This window comes from Aegilops tauschii, chromosome 6 (assembly GCF_002575655.3).
Source record: "Aegilops tauschii subsp. strangulata cultivar AL8/78 chromosome 6, Aet v6.0, whole genome shotgun sequence".
Lineage (NCBI taxonomy): Eukaryota > Viridiplantae > Streptophyta > Magnoliopsida > Poales > Poaceae > Aegilops > Aegilops tauschii.
Window position 1 is genome coordinate 2,352,213 of NC_053040.3, and position 19,656 is coordinate 2,371,868.

At 43.4% G+C, this 19,656-nt stretch overlaps 2 protein-coding genes and 1 pseudogene across 2 annotated transcripts; all 3 read right to left on the bottom strand.

Moving 5' to 3' along the window:
- Positions 1 to 1,175: 1,175 nt before the first annotated feature.
- LOC109756683 (leucoanthocyanidin dioxygenase 1) lies at positions 1,176 to 2,759 on the bottom strand. Its single transcript, XM_020315529.4, has one exon. The coding sequence runs from the start codon at positions 2,611 to 2,613 to the stop codon at positions 1,297 to 1,299; it is 1,317 nt and encodes a 438-aa protein (XP_020171118.1). The 5' UTR covers positions 2,614 to 2,759; the 3' UTR covers positions 1,176 to 1,296.
- A 7,086-nt stretch (positions 2,760 to 9,845) lies between these two features.
- On the bottom strand, positions 9,846 to 13,829 carry LOC109756569 (cysteine-rich receptor-like protein kinase 6; annotated as a pseudogene).
- Positions 13,830 to 13,961: 132 nt separating this feature from the next.
- LOC109756762 (uncharacterized) lies at positions 13,962 to 19,505 on the bottom strand. The gene is made up of 6 exons (XM_020315596.4): positions 19,193 to 19,505; positions 17,079 to 17,317; positions 15,275 to 16,985; positions 15,010 to 15,165; positions 14,767 to 14,922; positions 13,962 to 14,652 (listed from the first exon to the last, which is right to left on the bottom strand). Exons 2-6 carry the CDS (start codon positions 17,300 to 17,302, stop codon positions 14,041 to 14,043), a joined length of 2,859 nt encoding a protein of 952 aa, XP_020171185.1. The 5' UTR covers positions 17,303 to 17,317; positions 19,193 to 19,505; the 3' UTR covers positions 13,962 to 14,040.
- Between the last annotated feature and the right edge of the window lie 151 nt (positions 19,506 to 19,656).

The following is a 19,656-nucleotide window of genomic DNA, read 5'->3' on the forward strand; positions in this document are numbered from 1 at the left end:
AGAGGATGCCATATTACCCGCCGATCAAGCCATAACATCATGCTCTCACCATTAACTATGGTGTGGCGGGCGCCCTCCAGGATCCAAGCTTCATCAGTTGGATTATATCCCTATCTTTTATACATGAAGTCCACCCCCTTGCCCTACTAACTCCTTCCTTGTAAAAAGTCGCGGACAACGACAAACACAATTGGATTGTTATTGATACTCATTTTTATGTATGCAGGGTCATCTCCGCCGTAGTGCCACCCGAAGAAATCCCACCATGGGTAAATTAAACCCACGAAGACCAGGGAAAAAAAAGAAAAGGTACAGATTCATTTATGAGAATCATGGGAGATGGACCGACATCGAAACAACTAAGGTACTTATCTCGACCGGGCGGCGGTCTCATAGCTCCCAGCAGCTTAGAGTTCTTTGAGTTGGTCTTACTATTTATTTTCTCTACTTTCTTTTCATTAGTATTTAGGGACAAGGTAGAGGTTGAAACATGAGGGTCAACCCATCAACTAGTCTTGGCAGCAGACTGATCCATCATCCTAGGCCCGAATGTATGGTAGCTTCTGCTACATTCGAAGCTATTGCGTGCAGGGAGGCCCTTTCCCTTGCCGAAGACCTCCTTCTTTTGGACTTCGTCGTTGCAACTGATTGCAAATAGGTCTTGAGAGATATTGAAAAGGGTTGTAACAGAAGATATGGTCAAATCATAAGCAAGATTAGGGCCCTGTTTGTTTGGGTTTTTGGTTCTACTTTTGCAGCTTTTCCACTTTGACAAAAAAAGTAGACCGAATTCTGAATCGGCTAAGTGGGCCTCTAGAATTTATTAGGAATTCTGAAAATGGTAACCGAGCTGGCCTAAAATAGACCAAATTCCAATAATTTTAACATAAAAATTGCCTTCTCGGGAAGAAACTGCCATGTCTTAAGAGGGTCCAAAACAATTCACTATTTGTGAGTTCTTATTTGTCTGATCGACGGCATGTCAATCAACAAGCATAGAAGCACATTTGAATTTCACATATTCTGTGCAGAATGGAACTACCCAATCATCCACCGATCGAGATTAGACACAGATAAAAAATATATGGCATTTGAATCACACCATGCATCTTTTACTTAATTACTTAGAACATCATAACATATAACATTACTAAAAATCATTACAAATGCCACAATAAAGCGCAAAATTAATATATATTTTTTCTGATCACCTCTCAATAGCAAGCACACTTATTCGTACAATTACCCCATGTGAGTAATATCACTCATTATGGTAATTATTGTAGGATGAGTTCATTAATTAACTTCCACTAGGTTGGCTGCCACCGGCGCCATCTTGGCCTCCTCCTGCTCACTCTGCTCCTTCTTCACCACCTTGTGCTCCTCCTCGCCGGCGACCAGCGGCTCCGTGGCCTCCCCCTTCTCCTCCTCCTCGCCGGCGGCCGGCGGCTTCTTAACAACCTCCTTCTCCTCCTCTTGAGCGACAACGGGCGGCTTCTTAACAACCTCCTCCTCCTCTTGATCATTCGTCTTCTTGAGGACCTTGCGCTCGAGGTGCTGCCTGAAGGTGCGCGGCTCGAAGCGCGGCGTCTCGGCGCCGTCCGCAAGGAGCTCCGGCAGCGGGCGCAGCAGCACGGAGTCGGGCGGCGGCTCGGCGAAGACGACCCAGGAGACGCGCACGGCCTGGCGGTTGACGAGCCCGCGGTGGAGCACGCTGGTGTAGCGCCCGTTGCTGAGGATCTCCAGCGCGTCGCCGACGTGGACGACGAGCGTGCCCGGCTCGTCGCGCGCGGTGACCCAGGTCTGGCCGTCGCCGGGGAGGAGCACCTGCAGGCCCGGCACGCCGTTGGTGAGGATGAAGGAGAGCGCGGAGACGTCGGTGTGCGCCTCCACGCCCACCGCCAGCTCCGGCTGCGGGCACCGCGGGTAGTAGTTGATCTTCAGCTTCAGCAGCAGGTCGTCCTCCACCTGGGCCTCGCCGGAGGTGAGGCGGAGGCGGCGCTCGAGGGTGTCCGACGGGACGCCGAGCCCGAGCGAGAGGATGGCGAGGAGCCGGGAGGAGAGCGCGCTGACGTGCTCCCCGAAGGCCTTGGTGACGGGCACGTACTCGGGCGGGTGCGCCGGCCAGAGCGCGTGGTCGGCGCGGGCGTCGGGGTGGAGCATGTGGAACAGGTAGTCCTCCCACTCCCTCTTCCCGTCCTCGCCGGCCGAGCCCGCGAGCCGGCTGCCGTACCCTTCGAGCCTCCCGGCCGCCGGGTCGTTGGCGTAGGCCTCCTTGTCCTCGATCGGCATGCGGAAGAACCCCGTGCCGGCGCCGCGCAGTGCATCGATGAGGTCTTCCGGGATGCCGTGGCCGGCCACGTGCATGACGCCCCAGCTCTCCGCGGCGGCGCGCACGGCGTCGACGACGGCGAGGCTGGAGGGCGAGCCCGGGTCCGCGGCGTCGAAGGCGGCCACGTCGACGACGGGGATCCGCGGGGTGCCCGCCGCGGACCAGCTGGCCGCCGCCTCGTCGTAGGCGTCGCCCAGGCCCTGGCGCTCCTCCTGCGGCCGCACGTACTCCGCCGGGATCGCCGTGGCGCCGCTCATGCTCAGCGCCTCCACGCGCGCCATCTTCTTCTTCCTCCGATGGTATGCTCACTTGAGTTGGCTGGAGTTCGTGGATGGAATGGGATGGGTTACTTATACTACTACTAGTAGATGAGAAGAATCCATGGCTGGGCTTGGTTTGGTACGTAGTTAGCTCCATCTTTCCATCACGCGCCAAAGCAGATGAGAGTTCGCTTCCAACGACACGCACGTGCTGCATGATACCGTCCAACTCCATTATTATTTTTTGGCTTATCTCCTTAGCAGAAACAGTGTGGGGCTGCACCTCATGTTTCACTCTAGATTTTTTTTTTGCTTCCCTAAGAAAAGAAATAATTTTGTCTCAAAAAAAGAAAGAAAGAAAAGAGATAATTGCAGATCGCCTGGTAGCTAGAGCTATATCAGAGAGGAAATACTCTGGCGCCAAAGAGCTCGACTGGAATGGCTGGCCCACGGAGATAAAAAGCACATATTTTTTTTCCACTTAGCATGCCTTTGGTTGCTCGTATTAGGCCCAGTTAGGCCCGCACGGGCAGTTTTCGGCCTGTTTGGTTGCCTGACACGAATCTAAATCTTGACCCGCATGAACCTTAAGCAGTGCTCAGCCAGACCCACTATGAACGCCTGAATCGTCAGTTTCGAGCGGGCAAGGAGATGGCGGGACCGACGGCGCGTCTCCGAAAAAGCGACGGGACGAATTCGAGTCACCGCCCCGCCGATTCGGTCACCCTATATAGTCAGGTGACCAACGCGGCAAAACTCCCGCCACCATTTCCCCCCTCTCGAGCTTTCCCTCCGGCGCGGATCCACTTCCACGACGAGGTAAGCGGCGCAACTACTCCGGCGACCGGTTGACTACGGCATCGGATCGACTGCTCCTCTTCTCCAACATGCCAGGCACCTCCCCTGCGGCTCTTCCGATGGCGTTTGTAAGTTCAATCACCCCCTTCTCCTTACTAGTTCTACTTAGATTTGTCGATGTGGTAGGGTTAGATCTTCCAATCTGTTTAACTGTGATGTAGTAGTAGCCAGTTGTGATGGATTTGAAGCATACTAGGGGTTGTTTTCATGTCGGCAAGCATTGATAGCTAGTTGTCATGGATGGATTGGTAGTATGCTTAGATGTGTGCTATGCTAGTGTGCAGGTGTTGAACAAGAACATCCATGTGTCCATGATTAGTGTTGTGTTCTGTTGTGTTGAGCTGTGGTATGCATTGATGGATTTGGTAGTGTTGTCTTCAACTAGATCATCCATGTGCGCATGTGTTACTGCTAGTTTGATCTGTCCATATTTTACTGGTAGTTTCTACTATCCATGTGTAGTGGTTGTGGTGTTGATGAAGCTTACGTTTGTAGGACATGACCATGCAAGAGTTTAGTCAGGCCGTCGCGCTGTCCGAGAGCCAGTTCCCGCCGTCCTATGTTGAGGACTCCTAGCCTCCCATCGACCAGATGCCTCTTGAATTCCAACATTTTTGAGGTTCCGCCTATGGTTCCTCCATTTGTGTTGGCTCAAGCTATATCACAGAGAGGAAATAATCGAAATCACTAATTGAGGAGTACTCATTGCAAAGATCACTCCCACCTTTTCAGGTTACGACAAGTGACGCGCTGCATGTGCGCCACTTGTCGTAACCTGGGAGTTTTCTCTTTTTTCATAGATCCGTTTATTCAAAACGTTTTATCTCTTAAACCGTGTGTCCAAATCTCAAACCGTTTTCACCATTGGATTCCTCGCGTCGAGATCTTCAAAACTAGATCCCATATTGATAGGTTTCGACGTATTTTTTCAAGAAAAAACTAGACGAAGAAATGAACCGGGAGCACGGGTTTTTTCCCTTTTCGAAAGAGGCACGCCCGTGCCTCTCACGAAATCACAACCGTGCCTCTCGCAGAAGAAAAAAGAAGAAGATAAAACATGTTTTTTCGTTTTCGAGGAGGCACGGCCATGCTTCTCGCGACAGCACAATCATGCCTCTCGCAGAAGCAAAACCATGCCTCTCGTAAAAAACAGAAAACACGTTTTCTGTTTCCGAGAGGTGATACGTCCATTTTGCATCATGTTTCCCTATCATTCTTTATATTGTTTATGCATAATAATTCTTTTTGGAGTAATTCTAATGCCTTTTCCCTCATAATATGAAAGGTTCACACAAAGAGGGAGAATACCGGCAGCTGGAATCCTGGACCTGAAAAAACTACGCCAGGCCATCTATTCTACACATCTCCAAATGAGCTAAAACTTCACGAGGAATTATTATAGAATATATAAGAATTGTTGGAGCAAATAACTAACAAAGGGGGCCCACCAGGTGGGCACAACCCATCTGGGCGCGCTAGGGAGCCCAGGCGCGCCCTGTTGGGTTGTGCCCTCCCCGGCCCACCTCCAGTGCCCCTCTTCTGGTATATAAGTCATTTTGACCTAGAAAAAAAAGGGAAGACTTTCGGGACGAAGTGCCGCCGTCTCGAGGCAGAACTTGGGCAGGAGCACTTTTGCCCTCCGGCAGAGCGATCCCGCCGGGGGAACTTCCCTCCCGGAGGAGGAAATCACCGTCATCATCATCACCAACTACTCTCCCATCTTGGGGAGGGCAATCTCCATCAAAATATTCAACAACACCATCTCCTCTCAAACCCTAATTTATCTCTTGTGCTCAGTCTTTGTACCGGAACCTTAGATTGGTGCTTGTGGGTGACTAATAGTGTGGATTACATCTTGTAGTTGATTACTGTATGGTTTATTTGGTGGAAGATTATATGTTCAGATCCATTATGCCATTTAATACCCCTCTGATCTTGAGCATGATTATCATTGTGAGTAGTTACTTTGTTCTTGAGGCCACGGGAGAAATCTTGTTGCAAGTAATCATGTGAACTTCATATGTGTTCGATATTTAGATGGTATGTATGTTGTGATTCCCTTAGTGGTGTCATGTGAACGTCGACTACATGGAACTTCACCTTATTAGGGTATGAGAGAATGCATTGTGGAGTAGTTATTAGATGATGGGTTGCGAGAGTGACAGAAGCTTAAACCCTAGTTTATGCACTACTTCATAAGGGACTGATTTGGATCCAAAAGTTTAATGCTATGGTTAAAGTTATTCCTAATACTTTTCTCATAGTTGCGGATGCCTGCGAGGGGGTTAATCATAAGTAGGAGGTTTGTTCAAGTCAGAACAACACCTAAGCACCGGTCCACCAACATATCAAATTATCAAAGTAGCAAACACAAATCAAACCAACATGATGAAAGTGACTAGATGAAATTCCCTTGTACCCTCAAGAATGATCTGCTTATCATAAGAGACTGTTTTGGCCTGTCCTTTGACTCGAAAGGATTGGGCTACCTTGCTGCACTTTTGTTACCGTTACCGTTACTTGCTCGTTACAAATTATCTTGCTACCAAACTACTCGTTACTTATAATTTTAGTGCTTGCAGAGAATACCTTACTGAAAACTACTTGTCATTTCCTTCTGCTCCTTGTTGGGTTCGACACTCTTACTTATAGAAAGGACTATGATTGATCCCCTATACTTGTGGGTCATCAAGGCTCTTTTCTGGCGCCGTTGCCGGGGAGTGAAGCGCTCTTGGTAAGTGGAACTTGGTAAGGAAAAATTATTACTACGTGCTAAAATTTATTGTCACTTGTTAGTATGGACTTTGAGGGGTTTGTTCGGGGTATCTTCACCTCGATCGGAACCACAATTAGTTACCGCCCAACCTATTGCACCTACTGAAAATATTGGTTATGAAATTCCTTTGGGTATGATAGAACAACTGCTAGCTAATCGTTATGCAGGAGATGGAACCGAACATCCTGATATGCACTTGGTATATGTGGATGAAATTTGTGAATTATTTAAGCTTGCAGGTTTACCCGGAGATGAAGCGAAGAAGAAGGTTTTCCCTTTATCTTTGAAGGGAAAAGCACTAGCATGGTATAGGCCATGCGATGATATTGGATCTTGGAATTGGAATCGACTGAAATTGGAATTTCACCAAAAAATTTATCCTATGCATCTAGTTCATCGTGATCGGAATTACATATATAATTTTTGGCCTCGTGAAGGAGAAAGTATCGCTCTAGCTTGGGGGAGGTTTAAGTCAATGTTATATTCATACCCCAATCATGAGCTCTCGAGAGAAATTATTATTCAGAATTTTTATGCTCGGCTTTCTCGTGATGATCAATCCATGCTTGATACTTCCTGTACTGATTCCTTTTGAAGAGGACTATTGAATTCAGGTGGGATCTTTTAGAAAGAGTTAAACACAATATTAGAGAGAGAGAGAGAGACATTATCGCTACTTCACTAGACGGGCAAGTCCATGGGCCATCACCGATAACCCTCTTAGAATCATATGTCGTCCTCTAATGAAAACTGATCAATAAAAGAATCCAATGCACACTAAAATGTTTCTTCCCTATTTTTTTTTTCTAAACAAGATGTAAATTAGACACATAATTCCAAAACAAAATGACAAATAGATCACCGCAAAAATATAAAATAAAGCTATTTTTGTCTACTTGTAATTATTTGAGTTTTTCTTTTGGACAAACTTTTCTTACAATAGTATTAGACAAACAGTTAATTTAATTTTTTAAAATCATAGTTGGTTGATGTTCATTAAAAATATCGTTGTAATGTTTAACTTACTTAGTTGACACATAATTTTAAAACAAAATGAAAAATACATCAATGCAAAATTATGAAATAAAGCTATTTTTTCTAGTTGTAAGTAATTGAGTTTTTTCTTTTGAATAATTTTTTTTATAATAGTATTAGACAAATAATTACTTAATTTTCTAAAATCATAATTGACTGATCTTGCTTAAAAATATCATTGTAATGTTTAGCTTACTTAATTCTTATCAGGACATTCAAGAGGCTAATGCGTAACTTCATATAATCATAATTTTCAATTTTTTAGTTTCTGTCATTTAACTTTACGCATATTGCTTTATGTTTCACTCATAAGGTTTAATTTTCTAAAATCATCTTACATTGTTACAAGATAGTTGATTCTTAGTCCCACCTCACCGGTGAATTTTTTTAAAACCAATTAATGTGCGCGATCATTGTAACCCGTTTATACTTAAGATAAACTATTGCAATAAAGATTACTAAATTGGTCTACTTAAATAAATATGTTGACCAGCGTCGATCAAATTAAATTTTGAATTTAGAACGAATTACATTAACAATTTTATATACCAAACTTTTGTACTTATTTAAACATTTTATTATTACAATACAATCTTAATGAGTATTTTTATTCAGTTTCAACAGTTAACCATATACTAATTCAGCCAAATATTAATTATAATATTCATTATTATACAATTGTAATGTATATCTTTAAAAAATTGGTTCTACAAATAATTTTTTTTGGAAAAAGTTCATTTTTAATAAACTTTACATTTTTTAAATTACATATATTTGTATGTTTGTGTGGGTTCATATATATATATATATATATATATATATATATATATATATATATATTTAATATCATGATCCAGAGATCTAAGAATATAATCTAATTAATATTTTAATATGGTTTCTAGTGTATTATTAGGTAGCATTTGTGTAGAATCTTCTAGTGCAAAATTGGACTGTTAGAACATTTGTCCTATAAGTTTGATTTAGTCATACGTTGACAATATGTCATGCTTTGTAATCATCAGAAAGTAAAAAAGTAATTAATTCTACTTTTTTACACATCAATTTAAACCTTTCGTATGCTCAATTCCAATGATGTCGCATCCAATTTTTTTTGCCAATTTTGGAACATAAATAATTTAAATAGTTTTAATTACTTAATCTATTATGATTGCTTGATCTTAGCTTGTTTTGACTAGGAGTTGGTTGATTTTACTGTTATGAGGCTCAAAAATAATTTTGGAATTACTTAGAACCCTAAATTGTCTATCAGGGATTATTTATAATGATAAAATAAATCTAAAAATTTGGGTGTGACTTCCAATTGATGTAGGGTTGGAAAATAATTTCCATAAATCCAATTCTTTATTGAGAGCCTAAATAAAAAAATTCGGAATTAAATTGAACCCTAAATGTATTTAGGGAATAAATTAATATCCCAAATAGGGAGACAATTCACTTATTTAAATTTGCCTGAAATATAAGTTTCAGGAGTCCCAAATATTCTGTTGGACCTCTGTATTTTCTCCTAAATGAATTTTGAGTATGTTTGATCTTTGATTCAAATTCAAATTCAGAATGGAGAATAAAACATAAAAGAAAAGAAAATAGAAATAATAAAGAGAATCCTAACCTAACTAGCCTAAAGGCCCAACCCAAGAAGCACTGCAGCAGCAGCAGCTCTAGCCGAGGCGGCCCACAGCCCACCAAAACCCTGAACCGCGTTTTAAGGCAGTCGTCAGATCCCCTCCATCCAACGGCCATTAGCTTCCCGGCAACTCTCCCTTACCTCTCTCTCTTGATGACACCCTGGCCCCACCTGTAAATGAGAAGGCATAGCAAATGAATGAATATACCTAAAAAAAAGCTAACATAACCATATTTTTTTTTCAGAAAACTAAATATTATTACTAGTATCATGACCTACGGACCTAGTGGTCGCGACACGCATACACAAGTACAGTGTAATCAGCTCGTGAAAGCGGGCATCAGTCATCTCTGTCGGTACTATGCATGCATGCATGCAGGCAGGCAGGCCATGAACATGAACAGCGTCCAAAATACTTGTGCTCTTCTTACGTATAGAACAGCCGACCCGTCCCACTGCTCTGTCAAACACTGTAAGTTCGTGAGACTCTCTATACTATACTCTCCATGACCAGCACCACTCCTCCATTATTGCCTTGCTCTGCTCTTGTGCTCTATAAAAGGGTCTTTGTTCTCAGTCTTTGGTCTTGAGCATTCTGTCAAGCTAGCGTCTCAATGTTGTTTTAATTCAAATAAAATTTGGATCCGGTAATTGGATCTCTCTTAAATCGTGCATCATAGAAAACCCTTGTCTATATCGCAAGTGAAATTTTACAGAATCAAATCTAACTTTCGAAGATCGCCAAAATGGAAAGGCTGTTGAATTCACTATTGATACATGTATTAGTATGAGCCAACATTTTTTCCAGCAACAACCCATAATGCCACTTGACAGCAAAATTGACACCCAAGATAACCTTGGAGGCACATAAGACTTTTCATCAAACTAGTATCTAAAAAGACAGTAAAGTGAAAACCGGCTCTGCAACTGCTTCAGGGTTCATCTTGGCTCGAGCTTTGTGATGGTCATTCCATTTGAGGACGCCGCTTCTGAATTATTATCACCGCGTCCACTCAATCCCTCATAGAAGGCTGGCATGGAAACAGAAGGGAGGCGAGCACTCTGGCTGCTAAGCATGACATTCACCGACGACATCGTAGGCCTATCTTCAGGTCTGTTCTGCATGCACATCAACCCGATTTGGATGCACTTCAGCACCTGGTCAACGTGAGAAGGATGGTCGCTAAGGGATGGATCGATCAACTCAATGACATTTCCCATTGTCCAGTGCTTACCTGCAGTAGATTGGTAAATTGTTCAGTTATTATGATAGGGATTCAGTGGCACGCGCAAAGTTTACTAGCATTGGTGCTTAAGTAGTGCTTACAAGGTTTACAAGATAGACATATGTTGCTCGGAGTTGCAGGAGCCATTGTTTCTTCTTCCCATGATGATCTCCAAAACCAAAACACCGAAGCTGAATGCGTCCGACTTTGCCGAATATTGACCATGCATGGCATATTCAGGAGACATGTATCCGCTGCAACAACATAACTGTTAATATATGTATGTTCTACTTTATTGCAATACTAATGCTGACTGTGCTTACTATGTCCCAGCGATGTGCCTAGTGACATCTTCTGATTGATCCCCTCCAAATACCTTCGCTAAGCCAAAGTCAGAAATCTTAGGGTTGTAATCGAGGTCCAATAGAATATTGCTCGCTTTCAGGTCACGGTGAACTATCTTCAGTTGAGAATCTTCATGGAGATACTGCAGTCCCCTAGCAACCCCACTGATAATCTTGAATCTCCTTCCCAAATCTAGGTCTTTGTGTTTCTCAGAATCTGCCATTCAAACAATAAGTATCAGCATTGCAGTGAAAGTTTCGCGGCACTTGCACTACTCTCAGCTCGGCTATGGTAAAAAAAATTCCTTTTGAGAAATTATAATTAATTAACAGTGAAAAGGCTGTACCGAAAAGAATGGTGTCAAGGCTTCTGTTGGGCATAAATTCATACACAAGTATTTTCTCTTGTTCTTCCAAACAAACACCAATGAGGCTCCCAAGATTCCTGTGGCGAAGCTTAGAGACCAGGACATGTTCGCTTTTTAGTTCCCCTATTCCTTGTCTGGAACTCTGACATAGTCTTTTTACTGCTATTTGTTTACCGTCAGGGAGGACTCCCTGTGCAAGAGAAGATGCATACTCATTGGTAAATAAATAGAGTTGATAAATAGTATATATGGCATGGTTTGTACCTTATGAACCATCCCAAAACCTCCTTTACCAAGCATATTTCCTTCGCCAAAGTCATTTGTCGCCGCTCTTAGTGTTGACAGATCGAGAAGAAGTGAATCAATGCTTTGAATATCATCCAACAGATCATTATACCTGAATTCAGTCGGTGCAGCCCCAGCATTCTCGGATATCCGAAGAGTTTTGTCTCGGCGGCACGTCTGAAATAGGAAGAACAACATAATCGCAAGAATTATCAAAACTGCAGCAACTCCACCAACAACTGGACCAGTGATCCTTGTTTTCCTCCTTTGTTGATCTGGCAGCTCGGATGCTGCAAGCCTGAGCAGGAGTGTGCCTCCTCCAGTTCCCGTTCTTGGAGGTTAATCAGGTTCCCATGCCAAACGACGCACCCGACGTGATTGTAAGCGTAAGCAGTGCAAGAGCAATTATTCAGACAAGCCACCTGACATTCTTGAGAGCTTTTGACCATTGCACCCCGACCCCGAGCATTATTAGGTAGCCTCACATCTTTCATGCAGGGCCGGGCCCAAAGTGGTACAAAAAGTGCGGCCCTTACAGGGTCCAAAATTCTAGGGCCACAACGTTTTTATATAGGCTTAGTATGAAAGAAAACTGAAGCATTCCTGGGCCGCAGAGCGCTAGAGTGGGCTGGAGTCAAGGGCTCGAGGCGACGGGTTAGGATCCTCTGCAGTACTGTATAGTGCAGTACAGGCACTGCCATGTGGCACCCGGCCCCACATGTCATCCGCTGTACTACACCGTACAGTACTGCAGAGGATCTCAACCTCGAGGCGACAAGGCCATCGAGTGACGAGCGCTGAAACGGGGATCAGGGATCATACTCCTCTACTCCTCCTACTCGATCGCTAAATCTCAAAACAAAAAAAATTCTACTCAGTCGCTGCAGGGTTGGGATCCTGAGGAAAGGAAACCCTGCTATGATCGTTAGATCGATAGGATCATCGGAATTCGGATTCAGGGGCGGCAGGCCGCCGCCGCCGTTGACTTCCTCGCGACCTCGCCTCCTCTCTCAAATTTCAGACCCGTCGATGTCGTCTCGTCGGACTGATTAGTGACCAACTCTAGCCTCGAGGTGCTTAGCAAGTCCTTCTTTTCGATTAACTTTGGTTCCTACTCGTAATTCCTACTTTTGTAATTAATCATTGGCAGGGATCGTTACTTCATTAGAGATTGGTTCTTACCTCCTCAGTTCAAGATCACAGGACCCAAAATTAGGTGAATTAAACGGTTCATCCAATTGCTAAAAATTGACGAGTGATCTCCAATTGATATATGCTACTTTATATAACTTCAATTTTATTTTATTCATCTTCTTTATCTTATGTTTCAATAATACAGATTTGAATCCTATATGCGTACTACTGTGACACAACAAAGATTCAATGATTTGGCCACAATAGCACTTGAAAGTGAAGTGTCGGAGAAGATGGATTACGAGGATATCATTGAAGATTTCATTTCAAAGAATACTAAAAGACCGAGGATGTTCAAATAAATAGCAACCGGGAGTTGGATAGTTATGGGTTTTTATATGTCCAATTGTTATGTAAGACAAGCATTATAATTTTTTCTGCGAGATATATACATTATAATTGCTCGTTAGTTCATTTTTTTTTGTGAGATAGGGCCCCATTTTTTAGTTTCGCACAGGGCCTCGGTTTTGCCAGCCCAGCCCTGCTTTCATGACACATAACTTATCAGAGTGAGTGTGTGCGGAGCTCGAGTTGGTCTGGCAGAACAATGGTCCATTTCTCCTTGCACCCACCACTGTAATCCTCCAGTCACTCTGAAACCTTCTGGTTGAACCCCTTGAAACAGTTGCAGTACGCGTCACTGGCATTGACGGGTTGGTGCAGCTGTCATATGCCCCACAAAGCGCATACACGTCGCACGGTGGCAGTGGCTGGGCCAAGACCAAGATCCACTGTTGTTTGGAATCCACCGATATTAGCTCCTTCATCTGTCCGGTCACGCCAATAATGAACCGTGAGAATAATGAATCATCCTTCATCGAGTAGAAGAGGTAGCCTTCTGTGGCGTTGTTGGCAACTTGGAAGTCATATAGGTTATTGGCCGAGACACGTAGGCATCCCGTCCATGTGTCAGGGGCCAAGGATGCCCACCCCGAGGGGCGGGGGAGAAGAGGGCTTTATAGAAGCCATCAACGTGTGTGCGAATATCCGATGGCCGTTGGAGGAGGGTGTCACCGTCCCAAAGGAGGGGGATGGTGTTGCAGCGTCTCCTCCCATTGACAATCGTCTGGAAATAGGCAGTGTTAGCATCGCCCCGGAGCACCCAACGCTAGGTGCCGCGCTGACGCTAGTATGCCTCCTCATCGGTGTAGATGATCGACAACTGGTCCTCAAGCTCATACCGTAGCATTCGTTCATTGGGCGAAATACCCGAAGAATTGGCCCGGGCGTCGAGGCCCTGAATAGATGACAAGAGAGCCTTCTTGCGCTCTCGAAGGTCTCGACCTAGATTGGAGCCCCACCCCTTCATAAACTGGCAGGCAAGCTTCGTGCAAAACTGCCAGGAATCTACGGCGGAGAGCGAGCTGTGGGGCGCTGCACGGCCCCCCGCCCACCGCTCACCGACCGCCTCAACAAATCAATGCTAATTGAGCCAGAATAGCACAAAGCAGAATCGTGGGGGGATGGGTAGTCAGTCATCCTCAGTGGAGAGGAGGAGGGGGACATGGTCGGAACCAATCCGGGAATGTGGCTTTATGCTGGCTGCTGTATGTATAGACAATATCAAATCGGGCAAATAGAACGGTGGTAGGACTTGACTTAAATATAGAAAATCATCAGCCAACAACATATCTAGAGGCATCAAGGCTGCATACCACGCGAATAACAGAGTAATTAATTGTATTTGTTCCACAAATATACCAACATTGGCTGCCTCTTATAACTTCATATCATGCAATTTTTTCACGAGGGACGCAAGGGTACACCTGTCAAGCTTTGAAGGCGTGGCTACGTGGGTATACCTGTCAACCTTCGACGGTGTGATTGCAAAGGATCTGCTGGCACAGTGGAAAACCATGGAGTGGTCAAGATCGAGCATGTTCTTGGAAGCATCAGAGAGTGCCTCTATCAAGCCCTCAAGGTCCCCTGGTTTGATGAGCATGCTGCAGGGGTGTGCCATCAGTGATATAACCATCTTACTTATAGCCTTACACAATAACAGGTTGCTGACTTGGGGTGGGTCACATTTTTTCACTACCACCTCCTTGAGTTTGTTAATAAAGCTAGATGCATCCAACAGAGGAGCCAAATCGCTTTTCGGCATCATGTCATAGACCATCCCACAAAGGGATAACAAGGATGATAGCAAGTTCGCTGACATATTTGATTTTATGACTGCCTGGAATCTCTCTTCCATCTTGTCCTGCTCATTGATTTCTTTTGTGCCATCACATTGTCCTTCTATACCAACTTTTTGTTTGGCGGACCCATCTTCGGCGTCTTCTTGTTTATGTGTTTTTCCTCTAGAACTAAATATTTTTCCAAGCACCTACAACAATAATAAATTAAATATCTTAATTGGTTTGAAGGAGAACCTAAGTCAAGTATACCAGTAATAGTTAATAAAATTAAGGTTAAGTAATATTTGACAAGGAGTAGTTACTCTTTTCTCATCGTTTTGTAGATGAGAGGAGGAAGAAGAGATAATTCTCTTTCCCTGGCCATTATCAAGTAGGCTTTCTATGTCACTTTCTGGTTTGTCAGAAGCATGGTTTCCATTACGTGTGTTATATCCACAAAGAAGTATTTCGCCATTCACCTGCAATGACAATGAATAAACAGTCTTAATCAGTTTGGTCATAACTCAAGGGTGTTGAAGATAATAAGAAAAATGAAGACTACATACATTTTTCTCATTGTTTTGAGGACCAGAGGAGGTAGAAGAGCTAATTCCTTTGCCCAGACCATAATAAAGTAGGCCTTCTTTGTCGGTTTCTGGTTTGGCCAGCTCGATTTTTTCATTATGTGTTTCATCTCCACGACAAAGTATTTCTCCAATCACCTGCGACCACAATGAATTAAAATTGTTAATTAGTCCAAAGCAGGTCATAAAATTTTATTCGTAATAATTATTAAAAAGAAGCTTGAACTATTTGACAAGGAATAGTGACCTCGAGGATTGCTTTTTTAAGTCCTCCAAGGTATTCATCATCCTTGATGTAATGAGTAAATAGATGGTTGAGGATTTCAGCTGCTGCTTGTTTACATGTCTTGTTTTTGTCTCGTAAAAGTACACCGGTGAGATTATTAGCATGCCCAGTTGCTGGTATGACTATTTTGGCATCACTACTTCTGCCATGGAAACATATCTCCGACAGTACTTCCCCAGCGTATTCTCTGACAGAGGAGCTACACTTGTTAATGCTCATGAAGATGTCCACCAACATCCTAACAAAATCGTCCCTGACAGAGGAGCTGCTTCCTTTCTTTGGAAGAATAAAATCTTTTGGTCCATTGCTTTCAGTAGTATCCGTGTACAGATTTGTGAGAACCCAAATGGCTCTTTGCTGTAGCTCTTCATTACATTTATTACAGCTAAGAATCCTCCTCAGAGTACTGATTGCTCCTTCATTGCTAGAGATTTCACGACGAAGTTTGGTCCCAGTTTCTCCTGAAGCACTAGTTAATTGACCCAACACTTTGACTGATCCCTCCACTACGTCAGACCATGCACCATGATCTTCGGTGGTGTGGTGGAGTAGGTCAAAAGTCAGAGGTGCCATGATCTTGGAGACCAAATCTGGGGTTTCGCTAATGACTCTACAGTTCTTTCCATTAGCTGCAAGATTTTGGAGGATACACATGCCTTGCAGCAACAACGCCTTGTATGCCTTCCCAAGTTCACCAGTGGCATCATCACCACTGGCTAGTGAAGGGTTCAACAACAAATGTTTCTCATATTCTCTCTGATATGGCTCAGCTCTAGTGTATTCTTGCAGTGGCGTGATTAAGGAAGATATGTGTTGAATCCCAGGGGCAAAGTCCTCCAAATTGATGTTAAATGCGAGACGCTCAACTATCATCGCGGCCTGGTACCTTGCCTCCCTGTCATGTATGCCTCTTAAACCCAGCGTCTCCAGCAGTTTCGGTAGTACATGTCTCGAGGATGGTGTAGACAAGATCAAATGTTTCATCACCATGTGTTGCCCACTGACGATGTCCCGTTGTTTACAGTAGTCATCACTGTCCTGTATGAGACACTCCAGTTTCCTCTCCCCAATGCATATGGATGTGTACAACATCTTCACCCCGGAAATGCAGTCAATAGGTGAATTGGAACCGATCTTGTCAACAGCAACCGTGATGAGGTTCCTTCCTTTCGCAAATGAAGGGTCCTTTTCACATCCCCTCCTTGTTTCATACAAGTACTTGGAAACTACTTGAACTTCTGAGTTAGTACATTTATATTCATCTCTGACAACTTTCTTAACCAGCGTATTCTGCGGGAGACGCAAGATGAACCTATAGCAGAAGAGCACACCTTGGAGTACAGCAAGGTAGTACAAGGTGTCCAGTGCTCGTGGTAGGTTTGGTGCTACCCCCCTCGCTTCTGGATTGGAGTAATCATGCTTGATCAGACGCCACAATGAAATTCCTCCAGACATCAATATCCCAAAAACATAGATAATTGCCAGAGGGCACAATACTACGGTCAACACCAATATTTGCACAAATAGAAATATACATGCAAACACAAAGCGTGTAGAATTGACCAGCAGAGGATCTGAATCTCCCAACATGCACGTAAATTCAACTCCAAACAGTGCAATGAGTGCATCTACGATGTATCTTAGTTTTTCATTCAAAACAACATCGAAGATCCTACAGTAAATCTTTTAGTCAGATATATATGTATATGTATGTCTGTTGTGTGTGTGTGTGTGTGTGTGTTAAAATGTGAAAAAAGATACTGACCCAGCTGTCTGCACAAGGGTGATGAATGTCAAACACCAAAAATCCTTGCTATGAAGCATTGAGACGAAGCCACCGAGAAGTACGACGGTGGTCCAAGTAAGCACCAGGAAACCCAAACCCTTGATGGCCATGTATAGGTAGCCCATGAGCGAGGAATAGTCATTGATAAAAGTCACTTCATCCCAATTCTGTTGATCAAGAAGCTGTTCCCGATGGTCTTTCATGATTTTCTAAGGCCCCTGAAGAATGTGATATTTTTAAATAAAACTATGAGTACAGAGGTAAAATTTTCTTTTATTGAAAAAAGGAAAAAAAGAGTTAAGCATATGAATATACACTTAATATAAACGAACAGGATCGATGGGACTAGCTGGCTACACTGTTAGAAATAATCTTGAGTTGGAGTAGCTTGAGTCCGGCTTGGACTTGTACGTGGTGTGTATGACGAGAGTACTAGTTAGCAAAGCTTAGGAGTCCGGTCTGGACTTGTAGGTTTCGACACGTGTTATTCTTGTCCAAGTAGTATATGGTCTAGGTGCAATACTAGGACGGTGTAGTTACTCCCATTTTTGTTTTGTATGTTTTAGATAGTATCTATCATAGCGGAGTATATGTATGCATAGTACGTAGTATGTAAGAATGTTTAGATGAGAGAGGCATTTTGGAGGCCGAGCTCCATGGAGGCCTTTATTTTTGAAAAATTCATATTCAAACTTTTATGGTTCAAAAAATTCTGAAAAAAATATGCGTGTATGTAAGGATGTAACCCACATGTGTGTGTAAAAATTCATGATGAAATACCTTGAGTTGCGACCTGTACAAAAAAGACAAATTCGTGGTCTGGAAGGATGAATAGTATCATGTGTTAAACATCCCAAGATTTGTCTTTTTTGCACAGCCCTCATTTCAATATGAACTGAAAATTTACACACATGTGTGTTATTCCTTCATGTATATCTGTATTTTTCTTCCAGAATTTTTTGAAATGTAAAAATATAAATTTCAATGAAATTTCAAATTTGAATTTGGAGGCCTCACTGGAGGCCGAGCTCCAAAGGGATTTCCGTGTTTAGATAGTATATATATATATATATTATTTTTAGGTAGTATGTATTATATTTTGAGCATACTCATTTTTACGTACAAATATGTACGTATCTCATAAATATGAAAAGAACATGGGCTCACATGAAATATTTTCACACAACTCGCTCTGGGATATTTTTGATATAGTATATGAACATACTAAAAATTGTAAAGTAGTATATATACTACCACATGGTAGTATATGAGACATGGGTGTAACTACACCCGGTAGTAGGATGTATTTTCAATATATATACTACCACATGATAGTATATGAGACATGAATGTAACTACACCCGGTAGTAGGATGTAGTAAGATATATATAGTCGTTGAGATTGTATCACCGTCAAAAAGAGGAAAATAAATAAAGAGAAGAAAAGAAGGCACAACACGTGCCTTTGGCTATAATGTTTTTCGTGCCCGTGTTACACTGTGTTTCGATGTGATTAATCCTATGGGCAAGTTGCAATAATTGATATCAGAGCAAGATTTATGAGTTGAGCCCGCGCTTGCCTCGGCGTGGCGACCTACTAGCACCTCGGGGCGGGGTATGACGTCACTGGGGTGGTGCAACTATCAATTTCACTGTGTTTCAATGAAGCCTATCAATTTGACTTATCATGGTGCGAGGACATGAGTCGATTAGGGATGATCTACAGCGAATCAAGATCGGAGAAGCACGGAAGACGCAGTGTCAAGATTAGAAAGAGATTGTTAGAAATAATCTTGAGTTGGAGTAGCAAAATGTTAGCTGAGTCCGGATTGGACTTGTACGTGGTGTGTATGCCGAGAGTACTAGTTAGCAAAGCTTAGGAGTCCCTAGTAGGTTTGGACAAAGAGAAGAAAAGAAGGCCTTTGGCTATCAAGTTTTTCTGGCGCGTGTTGGTTGTGTTCCGATGTGATCAATTCTGAGGGCAAAATTTCAACATACAACATTAAAATTCCTTGTCAAGGAAGAAGAAGAAGAAGAAGAAGAAGAAGAAGAAGTTATGATATCACAAGAAGAGGATTATGTTCATCAGCTGACCTTAACACCTGCAAGCCTCAAATTAACTGCTGCGCGCACAGACCGGCCAAGATTCTCGGATCGATGGAGGGGGTTGCCGTGGTTCACTCACTTGGGTCTCATCATCACCTGCTCATAGCCGCCATGGTTGGGAAGCAAGCAAGCAGCTGCTGGGTTGTGGAAGCGAATGGGGTAGCAAGCAGCTAGCGGTGTGTGTACGGGAGTAGATACTAGACCCGGCTCGCAATTTCGTATGGTGACTGACCGGGTCGCAAGCGCCTGCGCCACACTATGTGTGTACATGATACATTGCGCACGCGTAGGCGACTTGGAGTCAACCCCCGATCCATTCCATTCCCTTGCTCTGTGCGTCCGCGGCTCCGCGCCATACGGACCATCATTATCATTCCACTGTATGTATGTATGTAAGGACGGAAGAGTAGTCTTCTGTCTTGTTCTTCGGTGGAATGGAAAAGCATAATCGG

Coding starts and splice junctions, on each gene's coding strand:
- LOC109756762 (XM_020315596.4), bottom strand. CDS start 17,302: ATGAAAGACCATCGGGAACAGCTTCTTGATCAACAGAATTGGGATGAA. Junction 16,986..17,078: donor ACCCTTGTGCAGACAGCTGG/GTCAGTATCTTT, acceptor GATTTACTGTAG/GATCTTCGATGTTGTTTTGA. Junction 14,923..15,009: donor CTCAAAACAATGAGAAAAAT/GTATGTAGTCTT, acceptor TTGTCATTGCAG/GTGAATGGCGAAATACTTCT.
- LOC109756683 (XM_020315529.4), bottom strand. CDS start 2,613: ATGGCGCGCGTGGAGGCGCTGAGCATGAGCGGCGCCACGGCGATCCCG.